This window comes from Vulpes lagopus, chromosome 1 (genome assembly GCF_018345385.1).
Source record: "Vulpes lagopus strain Blue_001 chromosome 1, ASM1834538v1, whole genome shotgun sequence".
In the NCBI taxonomy this organism is placed as follows: domain Eukaryota; kingdom Metazoa; phylum Chordata; class Mammalia; order Carnivora; family Canidae; genus Vulpes; species Vulpes lagopus.
The window spans coordinates 112,535,546-112,551,278 of NC_054824.1; the positions used below are offsets into that span (position 1 = coordinate 112,535,546).

The 15,733-nt window shown below is 39.9% G+C and overlaps 1 protein-coding gene across 1 annotated transcript in view; it reads left to right on the forward strand.

Moving 5' to 3' along the window:
* LAMA1 (laminin subunit alpha 1) overlaps positions 1–15,733 on the forward strand; it is a 155,351-nt gene that overhangs the window by 14,198 nt on the left and 125,420 nt on the right. The window contains exons 2-3 of the mRNA XM_041763608.1: positions 12,907–13,077; positions 13,264–13,376. Coding sequence (XP_041619542.1) covers positions 12,907–13,077; positions 13,264–13,376 — 284 coding nt within the window. The remainder of the gene's footprint in view (positions 1–12,906; positions 13,078–13,263; positions 13,377–15,733) is intronic.

Genomic DNA, 15,733 nt, shown 5'->3' on the forward strand with positions numbered 1-15,733 from the left:
ACCACATTTAAAGAAGCGCTGGACTGGCAGCCTAGGAGAGTGGCCTCAGAAATAAATGAGGCCCCTGAACTTGCCAACTTCTTCGGGGTGAGAGCCAGAGGAAAGGGCGAAACACAGAGGCAGGACTGTGCTGCGGTGCAGGAAGGGAGGGCTGAGGAAGATGGGAAACTGCGTGTGTGGAGCCAAAAGACTTAGAACGGGCAACGTGTGCAAACTCTGGTGGTGAGTGTGATGAAGATGGGCCATTGGGTTTTTACTGGTTTGTTCTAAAAGAAAACGTGCTACAGAAGATGTGTGTCAGTGTGGTTTAGCCTGGGTTCTGGTTTCTTCATTACTAATGGGTGCAAATAAAGTAAATTTTCCCTGCCTATATTCTCAGAGTAAAAGATATAGAGAGGAAATTTAAAAATAAAAGGATAATCATATTGAACATTTTATTTTATTAATTTTATTTACCCGTTCATGAGAGACACACAGAGAGAGAGGCAGAGACACAGGCAGAGGGAGAAGCAGGCTCCATGCAGGGAGCCCAACGTGAGACCTGATCCTGGGCTGAAAGTGGCACTAAACTGCTGAGCCACCCAGGGTGCCCAAACATTTTATTTTAATAAGTAAAAAAGAGAGCATCTCAAGGCTACTGCTGTGGTGATGAACTGTGTCTCCTTGCCCTTCCCCACCTTTCTCCAGCTATTTTCTTTACTGGGCTGGGGAGCTGGCTCCACCTTCTGTGAGTGGCCCTGCTTTTGCCTTCAGAGGTGCTCTGAAAACTCCCTTCTCCTTCTGTCATCTAGACCTAGAACCTCTCCTGGAAGCTCAAATGCAAGGTCCCGAGACAGCTGGGGCAGAGAGGTCATGCTGTCCTCTCTAACCCACCTCTCCCCAACTTGGGGAGAGCCCTCCCCGCAGCCCCCACAGAATGCCAGCAACCTGCAGGACTCAGGCTGAAAGGGTGACTCTCCCTCAGAATTAGACTGTCTAATAAATATCCCTCCTTTAAATTTTATCTTTATGTTGTAAACGTTCGCCATGTCTTCAACAGCATCATTTTCACTGTGAGTAAACCAGGCCAGTGGCAGCATCTTTCTGGTAGAACAGGGCCCAGGGATCAAACCACTGGTTGGCTTTAATCGATTTTCCTGGTTGAGGCTCCATTGAGCCTTGTGCATCTATTATGTCTTCAACTTTGGAACTCTCAAAGATTTCCCCTCTCTTTTCAGTAAAGCCAAAAGCCTTTGTTCAACAGAAAAGCCCCATTCCCTCTGGAAATAGTTGTGCAGAGGCTCTAAGACTTGGATGCAGGATGGGGAGTCTAGAGTTCTGGTTAAATAGTGACAGAAAAGTGCTAGGGGGAAGCATGGTCTTACTAATTAGTCTGCTGATCTTTGTGCCAAGGCTTGGCCGAGTAAGCCAACCCCAGAGTATTAAGAGCTAGAAGCAACCCAGGAGATCATTTAATCCTTTGAATCCAAAACAGCAGCCCCTGGGAGATGGTCTGCCATGAAGCCTCCCAGCCCTACCTCAGACTTGCAGTCAGAATCTGCATTTTTAAGGAGACCTCCAGGTGATCTGTACATGGAAAAGTTCAAGAAGTACTGTGGTAATTCTCAACAGTTGAGTACAGAATGGCTTTTCGCAGAGTTGAGCACAGAATGGCTTTCAAATATCTTGTACATACCTGAATTATAACGATCAGATCTGTGGATGCTAAGGATCATCTTCTGTCTTTAACAGCATGGCATTATTATTTTTTTTTAAGATTGTATTTATTTATTCATGAGAGAGAGGCAGAGAGAGGCAAAGACACAGGCAGAGGGAGAAGCAGGCTCCATGCAGGGAGCCTGATGCAGGACACGATCCCAGGGTCTGGGATCACTCCCAGAGCCAAAGGCAGATGCTCAACCACTGAGCCATCCAGGCATCCCAAGCATGGCATTATAAATTCAACCTTAGATCACGATAGCTTTTTTCCTAATACTGTTTTCATATTGTGCATAATGGAACCATAATCACAAGGAACCATAATATCTCTTCTACCTTTGCCAAGATTATGCAGTATTTGCAGTGGATTTGAGGGGGGAGGGGAGTAAGGGTCCTGCATCTATCCCTGTTAAACTTAGCTGGTTTTATTTTGGCCACGTTGAGATTCCATTAATTTGATGACCTCATGTATTCATGCCCCATGCATGTGATGCCTTTTTATATCATATTTAAATTGAACAAGGAAGCATTGAGCACACAAGGTAGGAAACCAAAGTGTCTGCCCTCAGTTCAATATACTGTAGGTTGCTTCTTTATTTTTCAAGATAACTTTTTGGGCAAGTACACTGCCTCCCACTTTTCCCCCTGTGAATGCACCAGGCCATCTTGGGCCTTCTATAGGAAATCGGTTCCTGTGGGGACCTCTAGGATAAAGCAGAGAGCGACCAGAGTGCTGTGACAGAAGGGGAACTGGAGGTCTGTAGTGAGATGGAGGCAAAAAGAAGACAGAATTTGAGGAAGAGAGAAAGGTCAGTTTTGACAAGGTCAGGTAAAGTGAAGGTGAATTGAGGTTGGGTTGGGCAACATGGAAGCTGATGCCCTTGAAAAGGGCATTTTTAGTTACTTAAAGGAAGAGAATCCCAGCTGAAGTGAGGAGCAGGTGTGAGGCAAGGAACAGGAGAGTCAGTGAGTGAAATTCTTGCACACATCCTCCACCTGGTAACAGCTTTTTGAAAAGAAGTAGAGACATGATGGCATTAAATATATACATCTCTTGAAAGAGGTAGCCTGATTTCAGAAACATACCGTGGTAGTGAAACTGAGAAGATACAGGATTATCAATCCCAGTGAGAATGCTACCGAGATAATTCAAGTCTGTGTACTTTTGATTGAAGTGTTTACTCTGGTTGTTAAATGTATTTGTCTGCGGTTGGTGTCCAAGGAAGGAGATATCTCAGATGATTTGTTTGTTTGTAAGGTGTCCCTGTAGGAATGAATTGGAATCAAAGGAGCTGTAATCTGGTGGATCCAGCCACTCTGGGGTCATCATACTGGTGTTCAGTTGCAGCTGGTAACTTGAATGCCGACTGATTTGATCAGAGGTACATGGCCACTTGGGAGGACAGTCCCAAGCTACTAGTAGGTGCATGAAGAATTAGAGCAAAATGAAAATAGGGGGCCCTTTGTTTAAATTATGAAAACTTTGAGGATAGTTTCAACGGAGCATTAAACCAAGGGTGAAGGCACTGGTCACACGCCCTTGAAGTGGCCATGGGCTACATTCCTCAAAGACGATGCCAATGTTTTAAAGCAGAAGCAAGGGGATCCCTTGGTGGCGCAGCGGTTTAGCGCCTGTCTTTGGCCCAGGGCACGATCCTGGAGACCCAGGATCGAATCCCATGTCGGGCTCCCGGTGCATGGAGCCTGCTTCTCCCTTTGCCTGTGTCTCTGCCTCTCTCTCTCTCTCTGTGTGACTATCATAAATAAATAAAAATTAAAAAAAAAAAAACACTGGTTGTTTAAAAAAAAATAAAGCAGAAGCAAGTAAAACCTATATAATAGAACACAGGCAGAAGTAAGAGAAATAATTAATTAAGACCCTGAAGGGTTAGTAGAAAAGTTGATGGTTTTTGGAAGTGTTTGGCTGGTTAAACAATGTGGGATTAACTGATGTCTTTAGGTATTTAAACAAATGTTATAAACATTGTACATATTATACACAATATAAGCAAAATATATGATAGCATTTTAATTCAACAGGCTGTCCGTGTTCAACATAAAGGCCATCCTTGCTTTTTGACCCTTCTTTTAAGCTGGTCCACTCCTGTGAGGATCTAGAAGGAGGGAGGAGGAATGGGGCCTTCCCAGGGCAGTGGGAATGATACAGAATTGTCAAAATATGTGTGTGTGCAGGAGCTTTTGTGTTTTGCCTAAATGCAATAATGTTTTCGACAGGTAGAGTATTTAAATTGCTGCCCTTGGCAACAAAAGAGAAAAATACTTCCTGATGAATGAATAATAGTTTTTGTCTCTGCAGCTAAGCTCTTATGCTGAATCAAAACCCACGAAGTCACGGGATATAAACATCAAATGAACCTTTGTGGGAGGAGTAGGCGGGTCCTGATGAGGTGCTGTCTTCTGCGGACAATGTTTGTGGCTAGCTGGTTCATTCCGCTTATTCATCTTTCAGTGAAAACCTCTGTCTTTGTCAAGGGTACCTTGAGTCCATTGCTATGGAAATGGAACTCAGCAAAACCCTGTGAAGGTCTTTTGCTCACCACCCCCTCTGATTTTCCTGAGATTAAACTTCTCTTCATCTTCCCACATGAAACAACAACAACAAAAAAAAGTCAACTGTGTTAAATGCCAATCTCCCCAGAGTTTGAATTTGACTTTTCCCTTACTGATTATGTAGGGTTTTTCTTTCTTTTTCCTTCTCCGCACTGTGCTGGAAAGGGCCTTGGAATCTCTAGAATATCTTAAAGCTTTTCTTTTACTAACAGCCATCAATGATTACATTGGTTTAGTCCAAAAACCAAGTATTTGCTTTTGAGGGTGGAGGAGTGGTGGGTGGGGAGCCACTCTTCACTTGGTGCTGTGCTTCTGCCTTGAGCTGAAAGGGCTCCAAGCCTAGAGAAGACTCCAGGTCATTTTCATTTATTTAGTTTTTGTAAAGAGATTTTATTTATTTATTCATGAGAGACACAGATAGAGAGGCAGAGACATAGGCAGAGGGAGAAGCAGGCTCCATGGAGGGAGCCTGATGCAGGACTCCATCGCAGGACTCCTAGGCTAAAGGGAGATGCTCAACCCCTGAGCCACCCAGGTGCCCCAGGTTGTCTTCATCTACAAATTCTCCCACCTGTTCAATTTTTGAGAGAGAAAATAACTCACTGGTAACTTTCAAATAATTCCTGTTGGAAACAAAAGTCCTGTTTAACACTAAGCAAGCAAACCTCTTGCTTATTTCAACGTTAGCCTTGATAGTATATTATTTAAACATTCTGAGAATTATGGTATTTGATATACAAAGCAAGCTCACTTACTAGTGATTAAAATAATTTTTTTGTTCATGACAACCTGAAATAGAGTTTCTTTAAATGGTGTGCTCCTGTTAGGATAACGTGGTTGCAGGTGTCTCACAGAAAAGGGACAGAAGAGGAAGGAACCAGTTGTTGCAAGGAGCCTCTGTCAATTGCTGGTTTAGTCAGAAGTAGAGGTGGGAAAACAGTTTCATTTATACTTTATTTTTCATGTACACCTAATTCATAATATACAGACATATTTGCATTGTTTCCTAGAAAAAAATCATTTGAGGTATGATGCATTTTCCCACAACTTGTCAGTAGCCTCTTGAACATATTTTAGGAATTGGGGATGTGTAAATACTTTCAGATTAAACCCTCCTCAGGCTCCCCCACCCTTCCTTGTACATAGGCCCCCAGTTCTGAGCACTTACAAATGTGTCTCTGAAGGCCAGCCCCAATGTAAGCTCTGCAGACCAGCTCCAAATGTAAGAAATCACATGATAACTCTACACGGGTGATTTTGTTCCCTTGTGGGAAGGAGATAAAGATGTCATGGAAGTTTCCATTAGTTTCCTCGAGGCATCTCATCTTCTGGCTCAGGCAATCTGGATGACAGTAAGGGCTTGGAGCTGGAGGCAGTGCTATACCTGCCCCCCCCCCCCCCCCCCCCCCCCCGGTCAGGTCACTGGAGACTTCGCCTGAGCAAGACATTAACTCTTGGCTTGGCCAGGGCCCCTCTCACTCTCCTTTACAACCTGCCTGGATCAGAAGATCAGAGGCTCTCTGGCTGCCTTTGTCCAGGGATGAATTAGATTCCTGGAAGCAGAGGTGGGGGAAAGGAGACAGTCGATTCACAATACTTTAGTCTGAGCACTTTCCCTTCCTGGGTTCTTGACTTTTTGGTAACAGTGGGCCCCTTTGGCAAAGCTCACAGACCTGCTCCTAGCATGTTTTTGGTGTGTAAAAAATATGTTACAAAGAAAACCAAATATATTAAAATATTGTGCTGCCCCTGCATGGCTAACTCTTCCTTTTTTTGTGTGACTGTTCAAATATCACCTCCTCTGAGACATCTTCCCTTGTCATCTCTTAGGACAACGAGAGAAGATTGTGATTTACAAATGGGCCCCTAACTTACAGGGATTTATAACCACATAGTGTTGCAAAAGCAATGTCAGAAGGAACAATCAGAGAAGAAGAGAGGAAGGAGGCATGATGGGAGGGAAGGGGGTCAGGTGTGAATAGAGTGAGCAGTCCTGCTTAGCCATCTGTGAGGTGAGTCCCTGCCTTGGAGGGTCTAGATTTTCTCCATGCCTCCTTCCTGATGCACACAACTCTGGCCTGAATGTGTCTCTTCTATTTAAAGGTAGAGACTGTCCAGACTCAGTGGCCCTTAAATGCAAATGTGCTACTTCATCTAAAATGTAATCAGAGAAACAGTGGCTCAAATACATGAAATATTAACCATGTAAGTGTAATCATATTTGAGAAAATTTATTTCTTTTGAGAGAGAGAGAGAGAGAGAGAGAGAGAGGACACTGCAGGGAGAGAGGGGTACAGAGAGGAAGAGAATTAGAAGCAGATTCCCTGCTGAGTGAGGAGTCCCCACGCAGGGCTCGATTCCAGTACCTTGAGATCATGACCTGAATCAAAATCAAGAGTTGGAGCCTTAACCAACTGAGCCACCTGGGTGTCCCATTCTTATTTATTTATTTATTTATTTATTTATTTATTTATTTATTTATATAAAGAGAGAAAGGGGAAGGGCAGAGAAAATCTTAACCATGCCCAGCACAGAGCCTGATATGGGGCTCAATTCCATCACTCCAAGACTATGACCTGAGCCAAAATCAAGAGTGTGGATGTTTAACTGCCCCATTAAATATGCCATATTAAATAGAACTTATTGTTTTGGAAGAATTGCTTGTGATGTAAATTTGTACACTGGGAAGTAAGCAAGAGTCAGGGAAGCGCTATTGCCATAAGCATAGATGAGAAGCAAAGCCAACCTCTGAGGGTTCTCTGGCTTATGATGAAGGTTGTATGAAACATCATTTGTTTCTCTCCTACTCTTGAGAGCCAGAAGCTCTGAGGATTGACTCCTGAAGAAGCAGAGAAAGAAGGAAGGAAGAAAGGAAGTCAGTCATTTTATATTTCTATTTGGTTCTTTTATCCAAAAAGATAAAAGAATGACCAAATAACTTCTCTTTGCCTTTCTTGTACATTGAATGGAGAAAAGTTTTTCTCACTTCATTTTCCAAATGGTGGACCTGTTTACCTGATAGTCTATCAAGGTAAAATTCCAAAATCACAATAATTTAGAAGAAAAAGGGCTCATAATAATATTAATTTAATAGTTGAAGAAATAGAGGCTCTGAGAGGTTAATTTGCCTGAAGACATATAGGAGAAGAGTCTATAGATTTAGGCTTCTGGTCCTGAGCATTTGGTAGTGATCCAGGCACAAGAGAACATTCTTTCATTTATGTTTCATTCATTTATTTATTCTTCATTCAGGCTTTATTGGACATTCACATGAGCCAGAGGCTAACTTAGGATAACTTCTGCCCCAAAGTAACTCATAGACTCAGACTTGTTTTTATTTTTCGGAGCAGGATAGTGAGGGGAGAAAACTGGGAGGGGGCAGGGAGTTGGCCTACATGCTAAGTGCAAATGGGGCGTGCTGATGAAGGAAGGACAAAATAGGAACATTTACATTAGCCCAGAATTCAGGAAAGATCAGGGCTTAGCTTCAAGGCTGAGTAGAGGTGAAAGGTTATATGAAATGTGCAAAGGAAAGGAAATTGAAACTGATTTGAAGACCAACAAGAAGAGCCATAAAGGATTTTAGACCTGCCTTTGCCTCATCTGTCTGCCTGGGTTATCCCTTACTGCATTTCTTGTTCTAGATCCTCTCCTCCAATATGTTTTCAAACATTGCGGCATTTTCAATATTATTCTCACTAGAATCTGTGAGTAGATACCTCTCTTTCCCTTCTGATTGGGAGAGCCCCGGGGTTAGGAACGGCCCAGTTCATTCACCCTGTTGACTCAAAGGAGATGCTCCTGGCATAGTGCTTTGCACCTAAGAGATTCTCGCTGAAAGTTTATTAAACTCGATCAAACATTCTCATCTGCTTTTTTGGACTCATGTGGGTACATTACTAAATGTGACTTCATGTATCTTCCTAAAATGTAAGTCATTAGAATACTTTCATACTATTAACTTTGAATATTAATTTATTAGAATACCTTGATGTTATAATCCTGGAATAGTGTTAAGTGCTTCCAGGGTTTTTCTTTGAATAATGCCATTTGTAGCTGTAAAGAAGTGCTGTTTTTATCGTTCAACCAGGCAACTACTATCCTTCAACAGAAAGTGCTAGCAAACAGGGTAGTTTATTTCTAACACTAGCCTTCTCTAATCTATTTAAGATGGTTAATTGGGTAATGGGCGAGATTAGGGAAGTGAGAGGTGGGAAAATGGAGAAGAAAATGGATTTGAATATTTTTTTAAAAAATCACAGATTTCTTAATTCAGAAACTTACATTCCTATTTTTCCAAATTTCTCTATGATTGAATAAGTGGATTTTATTAGTTTTCAAAATAAAGCCTCCTGACAGCAGTAGCCACTTTGATTATTCAATCCTGTAAAGTATTCATAATTTTTAATTCTCTTCTGGGGAATAAAATGATCTGAAAATGTTGCCATAGATCCCTTTGCTAAGAATTGCGGGTCTTTTTCTTTTCAGAATATCATATTGATTTTGAGTATGGATTAGTATAATACTATATACTAATATTTTGTAAAACTCAAAAATGTTTTTTCCCCCAAAACAGACAAAAAGTCTCATTAGAAAAATTCATGCTTCCCTTATATACAAATGCATTAAGGCTGTCAACCATTAACCCTGAATTATTTGACTGAGAAATATTGATGAAAAAGTTGTTGCCATTGGCTTTAGGGGGTAGTCATCATTTTAGATACTCCAGTTTTAAGGCAGCAAAAATATTTTCTGCTGAGAAAAAAAATCTAGAAACATCTAAATGTGAATTATTGAAATATCTGGAAGTCTCTCAGATGAAAATGTTGGTAATTATGTGTAGTGGCATTGTTGGCTGCCAGCCTTATGGCACTTTTTTTTTTTTTTACCTCATATTAATAAGAGAATTTCCAGTAGATTAACATGGTCCTGAAATGCAGTTAAGAAGGCCAAATGTACTCAGGCTGTAAAGAAAGGGGATTAAAAAAAAAAAAAAAGAAACTATTGGTGAATGAGAAGGAATTTATTTCATGCTCAATGGAGTTTGGCCTCATGAAGTCTTTAGCTACTGGCTAAATACAGGCATAGAGGAATGAGTCCATTGTGTGTCCTGAATGAGGGAAAATTACAGATTAGTATTACAGTTACATTGACTAAAGTAAATAATATCTCTCGACAAAAACGTAGAGTCTAATTTACTAAGCACATAGTGAGACAGTGGGGAAACCGTGCCACATAGATATCCCGATGTGGCCCTCATTCTGCCTTTGATTTTTATGCATAAAATCTAACGTTTGTTCTTGCTAAGTTCTGTATCCCAATGCCCTTTCTTACCCTTTGATTTCCTGTCCCTCTTACGATTTGAAGCTCTAGTAGTTTCCCTGTATTGAAATATTTCAGTGGTCTTTGAAATGATTCAGCGACCTGAAGTGCTTTTTTTTTTTTTTTTTAATTATTTTTAACACATGCTTTTTCTGGTGTGCATTTCTACCTTTCTTTCATCTTCTAGCAGATACGGTCCATGTGCAACAGGGAATTGTAATTATTCTTTAACTGTGGAGTGAGAGTAAATGTATTATGTAAGGAATAATGTTTAGTACATCATTTTTTCTCCCAACCATTAGCTTATCTGAGAAGAAAGATTCAGTTTTAGTGAAAGACAACCAGGATATTTTTATGACGTTAGCTATTTAAAGGTTTTCCTACTCAGCCATGCTGATGAAGGGATTTATTTTTCTCTTTAGTAAAAGATATCTAGGATACCAGCGAGGTAAGAAGATGTAGAAGTTCATCAAAGCCTATCTAGTACAAAGGCCTACCTGCTGCTGATTACTAGAATTGAGATATTCTTCAACCAAATTAGGCTAAGTTTAAGAAGTTTTGAGTTTCTTTTTCTCAGTGACTCAGGGCAGAGACTCCTGAGTCCAGGGAGCAGGTGCCCTCTCCACTCCCAGCTGCCCTCAGTAACTCAAGGCTATTGAGGTTCTCCAGAGTGGGAGCGACCCCTGGGCAGGAAGCGGGAGTTCCGTTGATGTCAACTGGACAGGGAGAGTAAAGAAGTGAAAACATCTGTTAGGCTACCATGTAAAGTATTTGTTGAAAGAGAAGTGCTTTGCTAAATCAATTCCCATGACCTTGGTTTCTTTGTCCCGCTTGGCTAATCTGTACAAAGGGAGTAGATAGAGTTGGTTGTAGTAGAAATCTAAATACATACAAGTACTGTAGAGCCAGAAAAACATCATTTTAGCTATAAGGATAAAACACCAAAGTTTAAAACCATATTGTATTTTAAGTCATTGGCTCATAAGATACTTTCAAACCAGATTACTAGAATAGCATGGTCCTAAAGGATGGAGGAGATTAGTATTAACCTCAGTACCAAACAGAATAATTAGCAGCTCCTCCTGCCATCAAAGTACCACTCCCAAGAATTCCATGTCATGTTAGAAACTAGATCGATATATAAAATATAAGTGTTGAACTACTGGTTGATAAAAATAATCCTTTGGGGAACTGCATAATTATACATAATGATTCAGCTATTTCTTCATAAAGCCTTTTCAATTAAAGAAGAATTCCCTTTAAAAGACTATGAAAACAACCAAGTGAACTTGGTTTGAACTTTAAGTTCAAAGTGAAAATATACATAATATATTAAATATTATATATGATTTAAGTGCATGCTGTGTTTCATAGGAAGAATGCTCTAGAACACAAATATTCAGTAACTATTTTTTATTGAGAGACTAAGGGCCTATTGAGTTGAACAGGTTTATTCTCCTAGGATAGAACACTACTAATAGGTCTGTTTTATGTGGAAAGTCTTTGGCAGACTATCTAAAATGTTGGTTCTTAAATAGATACATAAGTTTTTTTTTAAGTGCAGTAACTTATAAAAAACATTTTTATTTTGTAATTTCAATTATTTAAATGTTTGTAACTGAAAATATCATTGGAAACATTAGGCAGTACCTAAAAAATAAAAATTGAAGACAAATTCCTTCTATATTACTAAGATTACATTGTGCTTTTTCAGATTTCACTGGAAAAGAAACATTGCAGAGATACCATTGATCTATGTTCTTTATAAAGAAAAGATTATCTTCTGTGATCTTAGAAGATCTTAGAAGATCAAACCCCAAGTAGCTAAGACAACCCCTTTTCAATGCATTCTCTCCTTCTACAATGTCCATTTAGGTAGAATGCCTCTCCAGTATCACATACACCATCATTTATAGATCTTTATGGAATCTTTACAGTTATTATCTTCTTTTACCAAGATAAAACCAAAGTTCTAAAGAACCTAAAGGAGTTATGCTTCTCACAGTCATCCAAAAATTGTTTTCTGAATAGTTTGGACCACTTGCTTAAAGACAAAAATCGTTGGGATGCCTGGGTCACTCAGAGGTTGAACATCTGCCTTTTTGGCTCAGGGTGTGATCCCAGTTCAGGGATCGAGTCCCACATCAGGATCCCTGTGAGGAGTCTGCTTCTCCTTCTGCCTATGTCTCTGCCTCTCTCTGTGTTTCTCATGAATAAATAAATAAAATCTTAAAAAAATAAAGTTGTATTCACCAACATAAACAGGTAGTGATGGAAGAGGAGAGGGAGAAAAAAATCCTAGATAATTAAAGGAAAGAGCTTGTGAGTACTAGCAGAGGCAATGGGAACAAAGTGAGCAGAGAATGGATGCCCTTCTTTTAAGTGAAAGATGTTTGAATTTCATTGGCAGATACATGCATTGGATTATTTGAAATTTGTCTTAAAACCTATTTTCCCAACTTTTTTTTGAAGATTTTTATATATTTATTAGAAAGAGAGAGAGGGACAGAGAGAGAGAGAGAGAGAATGCACCAGTGGGGGGAGGGGAAGAGAGAGAGGGAGAAGCAGACTCCCCACTGAGTAGGGAGCTTAATCTGGGGCTGGATCCCAGGGCCCTGGGATCATGACCTGAGCTGAAGGCAGATGCTTAACCCACAGCCACACAGGTGCCCCCCGCCAACATTTTATTATAAGATTTCAAATCAGAAAAGTGGAAAGAATTGTACAATGAATCATCTCTCCTCCCACCTAGACCCTACAATGAACATTTGATTCTTTCTGTACAACCTGTGTATCCCTGTTGCATCAACCCAGCTTGTTTTTTGATGCATTTAAAAGTGAGTTTAGACATCCATACCCTTTGCTCCTAAACTTTTAAGCATTTACGTCAATATTTGTTTGTAATTCTTTTTTTTTTGTTTTCAAGATAAAATGCACATACTGCGAAATACTCAAATCTACCCAAATTGTAGATTTGTGTATTCTGTGATTTTTCATAACAGCATATGTCTGGGTAATCCAAACCTTTATTGAGATATAGAATGTGACATTACCCCGAAAAGACCCCTCATGTCTTCTCACAGCCAACCCCCACTCCTTGCAACTGTTGTTCTGAGTTTCTCCTGGTAGATGAGTCTTGCTTGTCCTAGAGTTTCATAGAAATGAAAGTGCTATATATACTGCTTCTGTGTAAAGCTTCTTTCATTGGGTGCATAGACTTAAAAATCTTTTTGAGGCACCTGCAGAGTTAGATGACATAATCATGTTCTTTTAATTTCAAGCAGCTAAGCTGATTTGGTGAATCTTGATTTTCAGGGCTGTTTCCTGCCATTCTCAATCTTGCCAGCAATGCGCACATCAGCACCAATGCCACCTGTGGTGAGCAGGGGCCTGAGATGTCCTGCAAGCTTGTAGAGCACGTGCCCGGTCGCCCCGTGCGCAACGCGCAGTGCCGGATCTGTGATGCCAGCAGTGCCAACCCCAAAGGTAAGTGTTGCTCCTATTCAGAAGTACCCTTGATACTTCTTGAAATGATGGCTGAAGACTTCTATTAGGAGTCATGGATACTGTATTCCCCTTCTCTGCTATTCATTTCCACTAGCCTTGCAGTTTGGAAGTCAAAAACTTTAAACCAAGAACTGAGAGGAACACTTGTATGTTTTCTTTTGACAGAACGCCATCCAATCTCAAATGCAATCGATGGGACCAATAACTGGTGGCAAAGCCCCAGTATTCAAAATGGGAGAGAATATCACTGGGTCACAATCACTCTGGACTTAAGACAGGTAGGTCAGCTGGAACCATTGAAGAATGTCTATGGGTTACTGAGTTGTACTTTTCTGATGACCTTCAGGAAAGTCTGCTTGTTTCTGAGCATGCTTGCACTCTGGTCACACTGTTTTCCACCAGGTGAATTCCAGTGATGTGCAGAAGTAGTCCATAGTATCATTTCTTGCCACATTTATCATTCCCAGGTGTCTATGAGAAGATGAGTGAAATTGTTTCCATGTGGTTTGATATTCTCTGAAGCTGTGTCAGCAGGGCATGCTCAACTGTTCAGGAGTCTATGTCAGGCTGTGTGCTGCATGTCATCAGACACCCCGGGGGTGAGGGAACCAAAATCACCGTTCCTTATGAGGTTATTGTCTTGCTATTATCACTGCACAAAGTTATTGCTTAAGGGTTGTGTGTAGAAAAAAAAGGCTAAGAAATAACAGGGCTAATGTGAAGGCTTTTTGGCTGTGCTTCTGCCCTGGCATGCTATGCTGTCTGTGAGGTTGAGAGTAAGCTGGAGTGATCCAGTACTTCTATGAGCAAGCCTTTAGTGTGAGCCGGCAAAGGCAAGGTATAATTGACTCCGGCCACACCTGTGTCCTCTTGCTTTGCTTCAAGACCACATAGGAGAATGGAGAGAAACATGATTTGGGTCCTGCTTGTCTTAATATTTCTGGGAAAAGGAAGGAAAAGGAAAGAAATCTGAGTGGATAGAAGGAAAAGAGAGACAGCAGGTATTTTGGAGCTATTGTCAACATTTCCCATTTGAGTTCTCCAGAGAAGCCATGGCATGATATTCTCATTTATTTCCATTCAATTTCTCTAACATTAGAACTCACCAATATCATGTTAAATATCAGCTGAAAGAGACAAACAGTTGAAATATGTCCTCTAGGATTGAAATAGGCATTGTGGAAATTTAATGGCGAATAATTAAAATTCTTTGAATAAGTGATAGTTTTAAAAATGTGCAGGATTTTAGGTAGAAGACAAGGCAATGCTGTGTATATTCACGTACAAAGAACTTCTGTTCTCTAATAATAACAGTAAACCAGGTAGCAAAATGCGAAGCTCAGAAAAAATTTTTTCCCACGTTTTGGTTCATAGTATCTATTTGAGTAAAACAACACTTTCAATTGTTTTCAGCCCTATGTCTTGAAGTAATAGGTCACGTCTTCATATTTCTCCCTAAAGGAAAAGTCTCCCTAAAGAAAAAGTCTCTCCATAAGTCTCCCTAAAGAAAAAGAGAAAAGAGTGCCCCTTTTGGCCCGATCTTTGTTTTTATTTCAATGGTGAGAATGTGTCTGCAGGAGATTTTGGTTTTCCCAACACTTTTTCTGTTTATTTTCCTTTTTTGAGGGAAAAAATATAGCCATTTTCACCATTAGGAATGTGGTATTCTATGAGTTCAGAGCCAAGCTAATAGCTGGACGTTTTACATATAGATTTCAGATTCATGTTAGACTATCATTTATCTTGCCGTGTGTCACATTTGACTTTACTCTGAAGGGAACTCTTTTGCTTTAGGTTGACTTGAGCCAACGTGAGGAATTCCAGGGACATGTCAGTTTAAGGTCTTTAAAGGCGTATCTCAAAAATAGGCATGTACACATAGTTATAGGCCTCAAGGTAATTTCTAGCATTTTTAGATAAGCTTCCAAATTAAGATTACACAAACTAATTGGTACTCTGAAATGTCTAGTATCAAATTTTTGTCATGCTTTCAGTTTTTTAGAAAATGCATTTTACTTGTATCTGAACAAATCTCTCAGATTTGTTTATTTATTGAGCCTTTCTGTTATGCATATTTTTTAATATGTAGAAACCATACTACAATGAGCATGCATGTACCCACCTCCAGAACTCAGAGATTGTTAAACATTTTGCAATGTTGATTTCATCTTCCCAGTTTCCACATGAATGGCAGTCATTGTGATATTGTACCAATATAAGTTTTTTGTATCTTCAAAAAATAGAGATTTGTCCTGAATGGGCACCATGCTATTAGCAGCCCCAAAAAAATTAACAGCAATTTCCTAATAATAACTATTTTACTGTCTGTATTGAATTTTCAAAACTTATTCACCAACATCTTCTGTAGCTGTTTTTCTTTTTCAAACCAGGATCCAGAAAAACCTGATCATTAGACTTCTTAAATCTCTTCTATTTTGAATTTCTCTCTGCCTTTTTTTTTTTTAAGGAGATTGAGTTTTTAAATAGTCTAGGCCAGTTGTCTTGTAGAATTTGCCACCATCTAGATTTGTTGGATTGTTTCATTGTGGTCATGTTAACATGTTCTTTTATGCCCCCTAATTCCTATAAATTAAACTTAACTGTAAAGACTTAATTAAATTCCAGTTAAATAATT